General features: G+C 63.1%; 1 protein-coding gene across 5 annotated transcripts in view; it reads left to right on the top strand.

Moving 5' to 3' along the window:
* Positions 1–14,238, top strand: part of GSE1 (Gse1 coiled-coil protein) — a 53,719-nt gene extending 39,481 nt beyond the window's left edge. For 4 of the 5 annotated variants that reach the window (XM_088529080.1, XM_088529077.1, XM_088529078.1 and 1 more), the window contains exons 2-16: positions 142–360; positions 2,414–2,613; positions 4,122–4,303; positions 4,449–4,646; positions 5,455–5,646; positions 5,723–6,009; positions 6,096–6,414; positions 7,149–7,720; positions 8,266–8,378; positions 8,456–8,726; positions 8,820–8,942; positions 9,829–10,182; positions 11,113–11,409; positions 11,825–11,928; positions 13,607–14,238. In XM_088529080.1, coding sequence (XP_088385206.1) covers positions 144–360; positions 2,414–2,613; positions 4,122–4,303; positions 4,449–4,646; positions 5,455–5,646; positions 5,723–6,009; positions 6,096–6,414; positions 7,149–7,720; positions 8,266–8,378; positions 8,456–8,726; positions 8,820–8,942; positions 9,829–10,182; positions 11,113–11,409; positions 11,825–11,928; positions 13,607–13,741 — 3,564 coding nt within the window. In that variant the 5' untranslated portion in view covers positions 142–143 and the 3' untranslated portion in view covers positions 13,742–14,238. The remainder of the gene's footprint in view (positions 1–141; positions 361–2,413; positions 2,614–4,121; positions 4,304–4,448; positions 4,647–5,454; positions 5,647–5,722; positions 6,010–6,095; positions 6,415–7,148; positions 7,721–8,265; positions 8,379–8,455; positions 8,727–8,819; positions 8,943–9,828; positions 10,183–11,112; positions 11,410–11,824; positions 11,929–13,606) is intronic. The other variant, XM_088529079.1, reaches the window with a different exon arrangement.
* The last annotated feature ends 795 nt before the right edge of the window (positions 14,239–15,033 follow it).

The raw sequence follows: 15,033 nt of genomic DNA, 5'->3' as shown, positions 1-15,033 counted from the left end.
GGGGCTGCTCCTGCAGGAGCTGTCGGGTGCAGCCGGAGGGGATGGGAGGATGCGGCAGCAAGGACGGTCCCTCCATGTGTCCCCACAGGGGAGGGGGTGGCCGGGCGCCCCGCTGACGCGGGCTCTTCTCCTTGTCCGCAGGCATGAGCCATGAGTCCAAGTCGCCTTCCCTAGGAATGCTGTCCACCGCCACGCGCACCACGGCCACCGTGAGCCCCCTCACCCCGTCGCCGCTCAACGGCTCCCTCGTCCCCAATGGCAGCCCCGCCGCCAGCAGCACTTTGTCCGTCCAGGCCGCGCCGTCCTCCAGCTTCGCCGCCGCCCTGCGCAAGCTCGCCAAGCAGGCCGAGGAGCCGCGAGGTAAGGCCAGCGCCGGGGGTGCCGCGGGGATGCCGGGGCGCGCAGGGAGCGGAGCCGGTGCATCCGGCTGTGCTGGGGACGCTGCAGTGCGCCCTGGTGTTCCCCAAAACACCCTGAGGTTCCTGAGCTGCTGCAGTGCACCCCAGTGTCCCCCAAAACCCCCTCAAGGTGTTTGAGCCACTGCAATGCACCCTGGTATCCCCCCAAACCCCCTGAGGTGCCTGAGCTGCTGCAATGCACCCCGGTGTCCCCCAAATCCCCCTGAGGTGCCTGAGCTGCTGCAGTGCACCCTGTTGTCCCCCCAAATCCCCCTGAGGTGCCTGAGCTGCTGCAATGCACCCTGGTGTCCCCAAGCCCCCCTGAGGTGCCAGAGCTGCTGCAGTGCACCCTGTTGTTCACCCAAATCCCCTGAGGTTCCTAAGCTGCTGCAATGCACCCTGGTGTCCCCCAACACTCCTCGGAGGTGCCTGAGCTGCTGCAGTATGTCCTGTTGTCCCCCAAAACCCCCTGAGATTCCTGAGCTGCTGCAATGCACCGTAGTGTCCCCCAACACTCCCTAGAGGTTCCTGAGCTGCTGCAATGCACCCTGGTGTCCCCAAGGCCCCTCAAGGTGTTTGAGCCACTGCAATGCACCCTGGTGTCCCCCAAATCCTGCTGAGGTGCCTGAGCTGCTGCAATGCACCCTGGTGTCCCCAATCCCCCCGCCGTGAGATATCTGCGCTGCTGCAGCGCACCCGGGTGTCCCCAAAGTCCCCTGAGGTGCCGGAGCCGGCACAGGGTTTTTCTCTCCACCACCATTTCCCGGGCTAATGTCTTTCCTGGGCTGCGTGTCTCCTGGAGGCAGTTTAGAAATTCCGTTCAGCCGGAGTGATCCCAGTGTCCTGCCATCCGCCATTCCCGGGAGAAAGCCTGGCGAGACGGAGACGCGGTCCTGCTCCCCCTTCCCATTCCCTCCGGCCCTGCTCCCTGCGACGAGCTTCGGGGAGATGCTGCTTTTCCCAGGGCTCCCGGGAATTGTGTGCGGCGCGGGGGCAGCTGAGCTCTGCCCTGCCTCCCCCTCTTGCTCTTTAATGGGCAATTAGCGGGATGCTCCCGGCCTGATCCCAGTCGGAGTATCCAACGTCGCTGGACCCGGCAATGGGCTGCAGCTTTGGGGGCAGGATCGTGCCGGGGTTGATGTCTCCGATGGTGACGCCGGAGCGTGTCCCACGGGATGCTCAGCACCAGCACAGCCCCGGGAAGCACCTGGAGCCTGATCAGGAGCAAACTTCCCACCTCCGATCCCAGCCGGCTCAAAGTGCAAGGGATTTTTTTCCCTGTCTCTTTTTTTTCCGCCTTCCTTTCTTCCCCCGCCTCCTCCTGCGGGGTCTCAGCTGTTAATTACATTTGCCTGTCAGCCCCGGCTGCTAATCTGCTCTCGCCGCGCGGGGAGCGGGAGGTCAGGAAACAAAGGTGACACCGTCACCCCGCGCCTCTTGTCATCTCCAATCCAGATTAGTCTCATTGACTAACTCCCGGCCGGATCGCGCCGCTTCATTAGCGCGATCGGCCGCCCTCCCGCGCCGCTGCCGCGAGCCGCCAGCTCCGTTAATTGCCCGGCTCGTTGCGGCCCTATTGATTGCGGACGGGGGAGGAAGGCTCGGCGGCGCGGAGGGGATTAATGCTGCTAATTGTCGCCGGCTCCGGCAGCTCCACGAGCCGCGCGGGAAGGACGGAGCGGGCGGCCCCGGAGCCTCGACGCTTCGGTGATGGGCGCCGGGGCAGGACATGGGCTCAACGTGTCCTGTTTAGCCGGGGGTTGGCATTCCCGCTCCGTCTTTCCTTCTTCCTGTGCGTCGTGTGCTTTAATTCCCTTTTGGAAGGATTTTATTCCCCCTGTTGCACATATTCCCAGTGGAGCCCAAGCCGTGCCCGGGCCCCGCGGAGTTGCATCTCCCGCGGGTGCACGGCGACTTTGCAGCCTTCCTGAGCCAAATCTGCAGCATTTTCCTGCAAAGACGCAGCAGGGATCATCCAGCAGGACCCTGCCCCAACGCCTCCGTGTGCTCCGCAGGGTCCTCGATAAGCAGCGAGTCGTCGCCGGTGTCCTCGCCGGCCACCAACCACAGCTCGCCGGCCAGCACGCCCAAGCGCGGCCCCATGGGCCCCATCATGGTGCCGCCGGCGGGGCACAGCGTGCCCAGCACGCCCGCCGTCGTCACCATCGCCCCCACCAAGACGGTCAACGGCGTCTGGAGGAGCGAGGGCCGGCAGGTGAGGCCGCGGGATGCGCTGGGATGCTCCCGGCCTTCCCGGCCCGCATCCGGAGGGCACGAGCGGAGCGGGCGGCGGGGTGGGGGGATGCCTAATTAAGAAGCATCGTTAGTGGCTCTCCTCTGCCTGCATGTTGCAAGCAGATTCCCGAGGGGATTATGCCACTTGGAAAGACTAATTAAACCACAAAGCGGAGAGCGGAGGGAGGGGATGAGAGACGTGGAGGGGAATGGGGGGGAATGCAACCCCCAGGGCTGCCGGTGCGGGGTGTCTGCGAGTCCCCCTGTCCCCTCCGTGCCCGGCGGGGCTTGAACGAGCGGGGTTTATTGTCTGGCAGAGCCGCCCATGCAGCGGGATGCCCGAGACGGGGGTGGGAATTAGAGCAATCGCGTGCAATCAGCCCGAATGTGCGGGGAGCGCACGGCCCGTGCTGCACCGTGGTGAACTGCATTGCACCGCGCTGCACAGCGTTGCATTGCACCGCGCTGCACAGCATTGCATTGCACCATGCTGCACAGCATTGCACTGCGCTGCACAGCAATGCATTGCACCGTGCTGCACAGCGTTGCATTGCACCGTGCTGCACAGCGTTGCATTGCACCGTGCTGCACAGCATTGCACTGCACTGCGCTGCATAGCGTTGCGTTGCACCGCACTGCACAGCGTTGCATTGCACCGCGCTGCACAGCATTGCATTGCACCATGCTGCACAGCATTGCACCGTGCTGCACAGCGTTGCATTGCACCGTGCTGCACAGCATTGCACTGCACTGCGCTGCATAGCGTTGCGTTGCACCGCACTGCACAGCGTTGCATTGCACCGCGCTGCACAGCATTGCATTGCACCATGCTGCACAGCATTGCACCGTGCTGCACAGCGTTGCATTGCACCGTGCTGCACAGCATTGCACTGCACTGCGCTGCATAGCGTTGCGTTGCACCGCACTGCACAGCGTTGCATTGCACCGCGCTGCACAGCGTTGCGTTGCACCGCGCTGCACAGCATTGCACTGCACCGCGCTGCACAGCGTTGCATTGCACTGCGCTGCACAGCATTGCATTGCACTGCGCTGCACCGCGTTGCGTTTCATGGCGCCGCATTGCACCGTGTTGCATTGTGCTGCACCACGCTGCACCGTGTTGCACCACATTGCACCGCGCTGCTGTGACCTTGGTACCGTCCCTTCTGTCCCACCTGGGCAGAAGGGAAGGGAGCTCACCTGCCTTGTTTGCAAGGCGAGCCTGAAGCTGGGGGGGTGCTTGGTGCCTCCGTCCTGCCCTGGGAATGGGTTTTGCCCCCTTGTTTTGGAGGGAGGGACTCAGTGTCACCACCTCCCCCGGGTTGGCTGCGTTTTGGTGATGGGGGACCCTTCGAAAGGACACGACGAAGTGACAAACGGGCTGTTTGATACCCAATAGGACACGTCGTGCCATCCCGCCCCATCCCGCGGGTCCCCAGGAGGGGTCTCCGCCGTCCCCTAACCCCGGCTCTGCCTTTGCCCTTGCAGCAGGACGGGGCCTCGAGAGGCAGCAGCAGCAGCGGCGGCCGCGAGCGGCTCCTTGCGGAGGTGCCGCTGCCGCAGGAGAAGGCCGGGGCCCCCGCGGTGCCCGCGCACCTCCTGGGCACCCCCTACTCCTTCGGGCTGCCGCCCAGCTCCGTGGTGCCCGACTCCCGCTTCCCGCCGCTCAAGTGAGTCCGTGGGGCAGCAGGATGGGGAGGGAAGATCCTTGGGGTCCCAGGCGGGATGCGGGCCCCGCTGGATGCATTCCCGGGCGCTGCCCAGCGCCGAGCCGGGATGGACGGGACGGGGCCGTCACCTGCTCCTCCCCGGCAGCCTGCAGCGGCCCGTGCACCACGTGGTGCCTCCGAGCGCCGTCACCGAGGACTATCTGCGCAGCTTCCGTCCCTACCACACGGCCGAGGAGCTCCGCGTGTCCTCGCTGCCGCCCCTCAGCCTCGACCCGGCCGCCGCCGCCGCCTACTACCACCCCAGCTACCTGGCGCATCACCCCTTCCCGCACCCGGCCTTCAGGTAGGGTGAGCGGCGCTGGGGCTCAGCCCCGTGCTGCAAGATGGGGAGCCTCTTCCCGGTGCATCCCTTCCTGGGTGCATCCTTTCCTGGAGCATCTCTTCCCAGTGCATCCCTTCCTGGAGCATCCTTTCCCAGTGCATCCCTTCCTGGAGCATCCTTTCCCAGTGCATCCTTTCCCAGTGCATCCCTTCCAGCTGCATCCTTTCCTGGGTGCATCTCTTCCCCGTGCATCCCTTCCCAGTGCATCCCTTCCTGGAGCATTCCTTCCTGGTTCATCCCTTCCTGGGTGCATCTCTTCCCCGTGCATCCCTTCCTCCTTTCTCCCATCCCTCTGCACCCCTTCCTGGTTCATCCCTTCTGTCACACTGTTTCCTGGTGCATCCCTTCTCAGTGCCTCCCTTCCTGGGGCATCCCTTCCTGGTGCATCCCATCCCAGTGCATCCTTTCTTGGTGTATCCCTTCCCAGTACATCCCTTCCTGGGTGCTATTCTTCCTGGGTGCATTTATTCCTGGGTGTGTTTCTTCCTGGGTGCTATTCTTCCTGGGTGCATTTCTTCCTGGTGCATCCCTTCCTCAGTGCATCCCATCCCACTGCATCCCTTTCTGGTGCATCCCTTCCCAGTACATCCCTTCCTGGCTGCTATTCTTCCTGGCTGCTATTCTTCCTGGGTACATTTCTTCCTGGTGCATGCCTTCCTGGGTGCATCCCTTTCTGGTGCATCCCTTCCCAGTACATCCCTTCCTGGGTGCATTCCATCCCAGTGCGCCCCTTCCCGGCGCATCCCGCTGACGCGCCCTTCTCCCGCAGGATGGACGACTCGTACTGCCTCTCGGCCCTGCGCTCGCCCTTCTACCCGCTGCCGGCGCCGGGCTCGCTGCCGCCGCTGCACCCCTCGGCCATGCACCTGCACCTCTCGGGAGTGCGCTACCCGGGCGAGCTGGCGCACTCGTCGCTCTCGGCGCTGCAGTCGGAGCGCATGTCCAGCCTGGCCGCCGAGAGGTGAGCGGGACCGGCGCGGCCGCGGTGGGGACCGACGCGGCGGGGGCTAACGCGGCCGCCGCATCCCGCTCCGCAGGCTGCAGATGGACGAGGAGCTGCGGCAGAGGGAGCGGGAGCGGGAGAAGGAGCGCGAGCGCGAAGCCGACCGCGAGCGCGAGAAGGAGCGCGAGAAGGAGCTGGAGCGCGAGCGCGAGAAGGAGCGCGAGCTGGAGCGGCAGCGGGAGCGCGCCCGCGAGAAGGAGCTCAGCATGGTGAAGGCCATGGAGGCTCCTTTCCTGCCCGTGGCCGAGCTGCACGCGCTGCGGGGACACGCGCCCGAGGAGCGCGCCAAGCCGCCCGAGCCGCTGCCGCCCGCCAGAGCAGGTACCGTCCCGGCGCGTCGGGGAGCTCGGGGGCATCGTGGTGACTCGGAGACTCACCCCATGTCCCCGTCTTGTCCCCCCACGCAGAGAAGCTCAAGGAGCCGGTGCTGCCGCCGCCGAAGCCCCTGCAGCACCCGCTGCACCCGCCGCCGGGCGCCCACCACGCCGTGCCCGGCCTCATCCCCAACCACAGCGTGTTCCCGCTGCCCGGCAGCAGCGCGGCCACCGCGCTGCTCATCCACCGCACCAACGAGGAGGAGAAGTGGCTGGCGCGGCAGCGGCGCCTGCGCCAGGAGAAGGAGGACCGGCAGTCGCAGGTGTCCGAGTTCCGGCAGCAGGTGCTGGAGCAGCACCTCGACATGGGCCGCGCGCCCGGCGAGCCGGAGCACCGCCTGGAAAACGCCAGGTAGGAGGGGAGGGCGGGCGCATCCGTCGGGATGGCTCTCCCTGATTGACAGCGGCTTTCCCGCTCCGGCGCCGAGCGCTTAGCGCTGGCTCATCCGCTCGCCGCGGCCGCCGGCTCCCTTTGTGGTTTGCGGGTATCAGGGGGATTAGCGCGGCTAATCGGCCATAAGAAGGAGCGGATTGCGGGGTGGCACAATGGCAAGCGCCGGCTGCGGCCTCCCGTGCCGAGCTGCTCATCCCTCCCTAAAAACAGCGCCGAGGAGAGACCAAGGTCACCCCTGCTGCGCGCTCCAGAGGGGGACAAGGGGTTCCTGGCCATTGGAGCAGGGAATCTCCGGCGCGGGGGGCTCTCTGTGTCGGAGACGGCAGCTCCCGCTCCCCCCCGTGTCGCGGCTTTTTGGTGGCAGCGGTGACACGGATGACGGAGCAGCGAGCGCCACGCGGAGCTCCGGGGCGCTCGGGTGGAAAAGCGCTAAGCGCGCCGCTTCTCCGCATGAAATATTGATCCCGCTAACAGCCGCGCTCCTCGCACGGGAGCCGCGGCGTGCTCGGCGCGCTGGTGGCCACGACACGCGCCCGCCGGCCGAGCCGCTTTCTCCCCAAACACTTCACCCTCCCCATGCTGCCTGCCCTGGCCGGTGGGGGTCCGTTGCAACGCGGGGGTCATTTTGGGGTGTTTTGGGGTGTTTTGCTCGGTGCCGTTGCATGCACTCAGCCCCGGGCTGCTCTCGGCAGGTCGGGCGCGAGCCGGCACGACGCGGGCGCGCGGGAGCCGCCGGCGCACTTCGGCGGGCCGCCGCCGCTCATCTCGCCCAAGGCCACGCACCACCCCATGGCCGCGTCCCTCTGGAACCCCGTGTCCCTGCTGGAGAGCGCGCCGGAGCCGCGGCGCCTGGGCGAGCCGCACGCGCTGCACGGCCACGCGGCGCCCTTCGAGCGCGCCGCGCAGGGCATCCCGCTGGTCAAGGTGGAGCGCGTCTTCTGCGCCGAGAAGCTGGAGGACGGGCCGCGCAAGCGGGACGAGAAGTTCCCGGCCGCGCGGGAGCCCCCGGGCGCCGAACCCGCCGCCTTCGCCCACGCGCCCTTCCTGGCCGAGCTGGAGAAGTCGGCGCAGAGCATCCTGAGCCAGCAGCGAGCGCCCGCGGCGCCCTTCGGCGAGGCCGCCAAGCCCGGCTCGCCCTACCGGCCCCCGCCGCCCCGCGCCCCGGACCCCATGTACGTGTACGACGAGTTCGTGCAGCAGCACCGCAAGCTCGTCAGCAAGCTGGACCTGGAGGAGCGGCGGCGGCGGGAGGCCCGCGAGAAAGGTGAGTGCCCAAGGCTCGCGGCGGGGAGCGCGGGACGCGGGGCGCTCGCTGCGGTGAGCTCGCTGCAGGGGGTCCTTGCTGCAGCAAGGCGTTGCAGCCCCGGGGGTTGCAGCTTTGCACTTTGCAGCTTCCCCAGGCGGGGATGCCCCTGCAAATGGTGCTGAGAGCCAAATGGGAGCCGTGCTGCTGATCCCCCTCCGCGCAGGATGAGCCCAATTAATAAATGATGAAGTCGGGCTAATAAGCAGGCTTTAAATATTAATGGGGCTGGAGGGGTGGTAGTGGGAACATTGGTGAGGAGCCAGAGTGCTGCAATGGGGACACTGGCGGGGCTTGCATGGGTCCAGGCTCCCCGCGGGGCTGCAGCTGGTCTCGGCGGGAGCTCATGGGTGCAATGAGTGCGCCAGGTCTGCGGGGGCGTTAGGACGCAGGGCTCGCCAGGCTCGGGTGCAAGGAAAGGGCCCCACGTGCAGCCAGCCCCGCTCCGAACCCACCCTGTGCACATGCGCCCGGCGGGGTCCAGGCTCAGGGTGTCCCCCCGCCAGGTTACTACTACGACCTGGACGACTCGTGCGACGAGAGCGACGAGGAGGAGGTGAGGGCCCACCTGCGCTGCGTGGCCGAGCAGCCGCCGCTCAAGCTGGACACGTCCTCGGAGGTACAACCGTGGCGACGCCGGGGGGACCGTCCCCTCGCCGTGGCCGGTGGCGGTGACGCCGTGCTGCTCTCCCCCAGAAGCTGGAGTTCCTGCAGCTCTTCGGCCTCACCACGCAGCAGCAGAAGGAGGAGGTGCTGAGGCAGAAGCGGCGCAAGCGGCGGCGGATGCTGCGGGAGCGGAGCCCCTCGCCGCCCACGGTGCAGAGCAAGCGCCGCACGCCCTCGCCGCGCGCCCCGCTCTCCACGCGCTACAGCCCCGACGACATGAACAACAGCCCCAACCTGGAGGAGAAGAAGCGCTTCCTCACCATCTTCAACCTGACGCACATCAGCGCCGAGAAGCGGAAAGGTACCGGCGAGCCCCGCGCTCCGGCCGCGCTTCCCCCGGGATGCGGCGCTGCCCGGCTGCGCTCGGCTGAGCGGAGGCTACACTAAAGCGCAGCTTCCCATGCCGCAGATAAGGAGAAGCTGGTGGAGATGCTGCAGGCCATGAAGCAGAAGACGACGCCGGCCGCCGTGGTGCTCAAGAGCTCCCCGCGGGACAGTCCTGGTGGCCCTGGCTCTGGTAGGACCCGCGGCTGGTGGCGCCTGCGCTCTTGGGTGGCGCTGGGGGGTCATGGCCAAGCAGGAGGTGAGGGGTGATGGATGGGTGGGCGGTGGATGGAAGGATGGATGAGTGGGAGGATGGATGGATGGAGGGATGGGTGTTTGGATGAGTAAATGGATGAGTGGGTGAGTGGGTGGATGGATGGGTGGATGGATGGGTGGATGGATGGGTGGATGGATGGATGGATGGGTGGATGGATGGATGGATGGATGGATGGATGGATGGATGGATGGATGGGAGGATGGATGGATGGGAGGATGGATGGGAGGATGGATGCATGGGAAATTGGATAGTTGGATGGATGCATGCATGGCTGGATGGCTGGATGGATAGATGAATGGATGGGAGGATGGATGGATGGGAGGATGGATGGATGGATGCATGGGAAATTGGATAGTTGGATGGATGCATGCATGGCTGGATGGATGGTTGGACAGATGAGCGGAGGGTGGATGATTGGATGGATGTGTGGTTTGGTGGGTGGGTGGGAGAGTGGATGGATGAATGGGAGAATGACTGGATGGGAGGATGTATGGATGGATTTATGGATGGATTTATGGATGGATGGGTGGACAGATGGGATGGATGGATGGATGGGTGGATGGATCGGGGGATGGACAGATGGATAGATGGATGGAAAAGGGGATGGATGGATGGATGGTTAGATGGATGGATAGGTGGATGGATGGATGGATAGGTGGGTGGATGGATGGATGGGTGGATGGATGGATGGATGGATAGGGGGATGAACGGATGGATAGGGGGATGGGGAGGACATCAGGCAAGGCTCTGCCTGTAGAGTGGCAGCCCCGTTGCCCCCTAACTCCGCTCTCATTGCCCAAAGAGCCGTCGGTGCAGCCGCTCCTGGGGGACTCGGACAAAGCCCTGGGCATCACCTTGCCAGAGACGCCGAAGGCGGCCGAGCCTGGCCGGTTAGAGCAGCTGAGGCCCCCGGAGCTGCCGCGGGCTAAAGAGGCATTGGAGAAGCCGCGGCTGAGCGAGGGGCACGCGGGCAAGAAGGCGCTGAGCATCCTGAGCTACGTGCGGGGCCCGCTGCCCAAGGACATCCCGGTGCCGCTGTCCCACAGCATCAACGGCAAGAGCAAGGCCTGGGAGCCCTTCATGGCCGAGGAGTTCGCCCACCAGTTCCACGAGTCGGTGCTGCAGTCCACCCAGAAAGCCCTGCAGAAGCACAAAGGTAGCGCGGCCCTTCGGAGCGAGGGATGGGAGGGAGAGTGGAGGGGAGAGCGGATGGAAGGAGGGTGGGATGGATAGGAGAGTGATTGGAGGGGTGGATGGATAAGAGGGAGAGAGTGTGGATGGATGGATAAGAGAATGGATGGAAGGAGGGAGGAGGAAGGGATAGGAGAGTGAATGGAAGGATGGATGGATTGGTGGGTGGATGGGAGGGTGGGTGAAAGAGCGGATGGAAGGAGGGATGGATAGGAGAGTGGATGGATGGAGGGATGGATGGATGGATGGATGGATGGAGAGATGGATGGGAGGGAGTGTGGATGTGGATGGATGGATAAGAGAATGGATGGAAGGAGGGAGGGAGGAAGGGATAGGAGAGTGAATGGAAGGATGGGTGAATAAGACAATGGATGGAAGGAGGGAGGGAGGAAGGGATAGGAGAGTGAATGGAAGGATGGATGGATTGGTGGGTGGATGGGAGGGTGGGTGAAAGAGTGGACAATGGAGGGAGGGATGGATAGGAGAGTGGATGGATGGAGGGATGGATGGGAGAGAGGGAGCGTGGATGGATAAGAGGATGGATGGAAGGAGGGAGGGAGGAAGGAAGGAAGGGATGGGAGAGTGAATGGAAGGATGAATGTATTGGTGGGTGGATGGGAGGGTGAATGGGTGGATGAATGGATGGGAGAGTGGGTGGATGGATGGATGGGAGAGCGGGGGGAAGGATGGATGGATGGATGGATGGATGGATGGATGGATGGATAGAAGGATGCATGGATGGATGGATGGGTGGATGGGAGTCTTCCACGATGAGACGGGAAGCATGGGGACAACCCGGGTCTCGAGGGGAGGGTGCTGATAACAGCCCAGCGGGGAAGGGTCCCCCGGGGTTTCGCAGCCGCCCGGGCGCTGCTGACGCCCCCGGCCTTGGCAGGGGGAGCGTCGCTGACGGCCGAGCAGAACCACAAGCTCGACGCCTCCATCCACTACAACCTGCCCGAGCTGCAGGCGCCCGGCCGCCCGCCGGGACCCGCGCACAACGGGCAGCCCGAGGCGCCGCCGCCGCCGCCGCTGCCGCCCCGCGCGCTCGGCCCCCTCGAGCGCCGCCACGACTCGGCCTCCGACGACGAGGAGGACGAGGAGGAAGACGAGGAGGAGGAGGAGGAATACCCCCGGCCCAAATGGCAAGGGATCGAGGCAATTTTCGAGGCTTACCAGGAGCATATAGAAGGTGAGGAGCGGGCACGGCTTCCGCGGGGTTGCGGCTGGGGAGGGAGGCGCTGGCCGCCCGCCCGCGTGGCGCCAGCGCCGGGAACGCAACAGGTGGGTATGAAAATTCATGGCGCCATGAAAAATTCATGCGCGCATGAAAATTCATGGAGTCGTCTACGCCCGGCGCCCTCCGAGCGCTACCTGGAAAGCGGCGCGTGGAAACAGATCCAGCGCCTGTGCATGCAAAACCACCCCTCCCAAACATGCTTTTATTTTTTTTTTTTTTTTTGCAAAATGCTTCACTTTCTGGGTTTCTATCTTGCAAATGCCTCTAGGAATAAGGGCGAGCGGGTGGCGGGGTGTGAGGGTGCGTGGCCGGGTTGGGGCAGGCGGGGTCCCCGGCGCTGACGCCGTCCCCCCGCTGTGTCCTGCAGAACAAAACGTGGAGCGGCACGTGCTGCAGACGCAGTGTCGGCGCCTGGAGGCCCAGCACTATAGCCTGAGCCTCACGGCCGAGCAGCTCTCGCACAGCATGGCGGTGAGTGCGGCCACCGGCCCCCTGCAATGTCCCCGTGGTCTTTGCGGTGCTCCTGTCCCCCTGCGATGTCCCTGTGTCCCTGCTGTGCCCCTGACTCCTTGCAATGTACCTGCAATGTGCGCATCCCCCTGCAATGTCCTTGTGTCCTTGCAATGCTCCTGTCCCCTGGCAATTTCCCTGTGTCGTTGCAATGCTCCTGTCCCCCTGCAATGCTCCCATGTCCCTGCATTGCTCCTGTCCCCCTGCAATGTCCCTGTCCCCCTGCAGTGTTCCCACATCCCTGCAATACTCCTGTCCCCCTGCAATGTCCCTATGTCCCTGCCGTGCCCCTGACTCCTTGCAATGTCCCTGCAATGTCCGCATCCACCTGCAATGTCCTCATGTCCTTGCAATGCTCCTGTCCCCTGGCAATGCTCCTGTTCCCCTGCAATGCCCCCATGTCCCTGCAATGCTCCTAACCCCCTGTAATGGCCATGCCCCTGCAGTGCCTGTGTCCCTGCATTGCTCCTCTCTCCCTGCAATGTCCCTGTTCCCCTGCAATATCTCCATGTCCTTGCAATGCTCCTAACCCCCTGCAATGCCCCCATGTCCCCACAATGTCCTCATGTCCCTGCAATGCCTGTCCCCCTGCAATGTCCCTGTCCTCCTGCAATTTCCCTGTCCCCCTGCAATGTCCCCATGTCCCTGCAATGCTCCTAACTCCCTGAAATGTCCCCGTGACCCTGCAGTGTTCCTGTTCCGCTGCAGTGCCCCCCCCCCGTCCTCCTGCAATGGCCCTGTCCCCCTGCAATGTTGTGTTCCCTGCAGTGCCCTCATGTTCCTGCAATGCCTCTGCCCCCTGCAATGCCCTGTCCTCCTGCAATGTCCCTGTCTCCCTGCAATGTCCCCATGTCCCCGCAATGCTCCTAACCCCCTAAAATGTCCCCATGACCTTGCAGTGTTCCTGTCCCGCTGCAATGGCCCCTGTCCTCCTGCAATGTCGTGTCCCCTGCAGTGCCCTCATGTTCCTGCAATGGCCCCTGTCCCCCTGCAATGCCCTGTCCTCCTGCAAGTCCCCTGTCCCCCTGCAGTGCCCCTGTCCCCTTGCAGTGCCCTGTCCCCCTGCAATGCCCTGTCCTCTTGCAAGTCCCCTGCCCTCCTACAGTGCCCCTGTCCCCCCTGCAATGTCGTGTCCTCTGCAATGCCCTCATGTTCCTGCAATGCCCTGTCCCCCTGCAATGCCCTGTCCTTTTGCAAGTCCCCTGTCCCCCTGCAATGCCCTGTCCCCCTGCAATGCCCTGTCCCCCTGCAACGTCCTGTCCTCTTGCAAGTCCCCTGCCCTCCTACAGTTCTCCTGTCCCCCCTGCAGTGCCCCTGTCCCCCTGCAATGCCCTGTCCTTTTGCAAGTCCCCTGTCCCCCTGCAATGCCCTGTCCCCCTGCAATGCCCTGTCCCCCTGCAACGTCCTGTCCTCTTGCAAGTCCCCTGCCCTCCTACAGTTGCTCCTGTCCCCCCTGCAGTGCCCCCATGTCCCTGCAGTGCCCCTGTCCCCCTCCAAAGGAGCCGGTGCAGCTCCCTGTGCCCGCAGCACCCCGGTATGGGGCAGGGGGGCCAGGCCGGGCATGTCAGTGTCCCCAGAGCCACCCCGCGGTGCCGGGGACCCCTCGGCGGTGACGGTGCCTCTCCCTGCGCCCCTGCAGGAGCTGCGGAGCCAGAAGCAGAAGGTGGTGTCGGAGCGGGAGCGGCTGCAGGCCGAGCTGGATCACCTGCGGAAGTGCCTTGCCTTGCCGGCGATGCAGTGGGCGAGGGGCTATTTCAAGGGGTATCCCAGGTGACGCTCCTTGGGCCAGGCCGAACCCATAGTCTAGAAATAATAATCTATTTTATTACCTTGAATATTTAATATTTTTCACTGGGAGGTTTGAAGCTAAAAAAATAAAATCGAAAAAAAAATAAAAAAGAATAATAATAATAAAACAAACAAAAAAAAAGGAAAGAATAAACGGAGAATGTGCCATGCATGAAGCAATGGAGCGCCGGGAGCGGAGCCGAGCGGGAGAGCAGCCCCGCGCCGGCCCGGCCTCCGCTCCGCCACGGGGGAGCCAGCAGGGCCTTCCTCCCCCCCGCCCACACCTTATGTAGCTCATTTCTTTATTTTTTTGTTCTTTTTTTTTTTTTTTCCTTTTTATTTTTTAATTTTGAATTCCGGTCCAAGACTCCACCGAGAACACTAAGGCCCCGCGCGGCGGCCGCGCGCGAGCCGGCTCCGGCAGCCCGGGGCTTCCCGCTGGAAATGCACTTCGCTATAAAACAAATAAAGTCGATAAACGAACCGAAGGGACCTTTTTTATTCCTGCTTGGCGGGGAAGGGGGGGAGCGGAGAGCGCACAGCTATAGGACATACACACCCCCCCTATAGCTATAGCTGTACGTATAGGCACGTCCGGGGGGGCCTAGGGGGTTTTTTAATACCGAGTCTAAAGATTTTTTCTTTTTTTTTGCAATTTTAGAATCAAGGAAAAAAAAAAGGTGCTTCAGCCTTATACTGTATATAGATATATTAAGAAAGAAAGGTTTTGTATGTTTTTATTACTTTAATTATTGTTATAAAAAGCTTGCCTTTTTTTTTAAAAAAAAAAAGCAAAACGTTTCTGCTTTTGTTTCTTCCCCTCCCTCCCCATCCCTTCCTTTTTTGGGGGAAAAAAAAAAAATCCTTGCTTTTAGTGTTTGTACTGCTGCTGGTCAGGACAGAAAAAAAAATGTTAAATTGTTTTAAAAAGACTTTTAAAAAAGGAAAAAAAATCCCAGAATCAGCCCTTTTCTGGGGCCTGTCTGTCGCACCGGGGTCTCTCGCTCTTGCTTTGCTGCCAGGGGAGCACCAGGTACTGGAGCCCTTCGTCCCGCCATCCTCTTCCTCACGGTGATTTATGGTTTTTTTTTTTTTTTCCCCGTTTTTTGAGGGTGTTTGGGGGCCCTTGGAGCCACCGCAGCCCCCACGCCAGACAATCAGCCGCCCCCGCGCCCGGCCCGCTCAAACTTGCCTTGTTTTTAATTTTAATTTTGCTATTTTCCCCCCCAAACCGAGCGCATTGCAGAGACCGGTACCCAACGGGGCCAAAAGTGCCAG

Source organism: Tinamus guttatus, unplaced genomic scaffold (genome assembly GCF_059628265.1).
Source record: "Tinamus guttatus ecotype Peru unplaced genomic scaffold, ASM5962826v1 Tinamus_guttatus_pri_ptg000323l, whole genome shotgun sequence".
Lineage (NCBI taxonomy): Eukaryota > Metazoa > Chordata > Aves > Tinamiformes > Tinamidae > Tinamus > Tinamus guttatus.
This window is presented reverse-complemented; position numbering and strand designations above follow the sequence as displayed.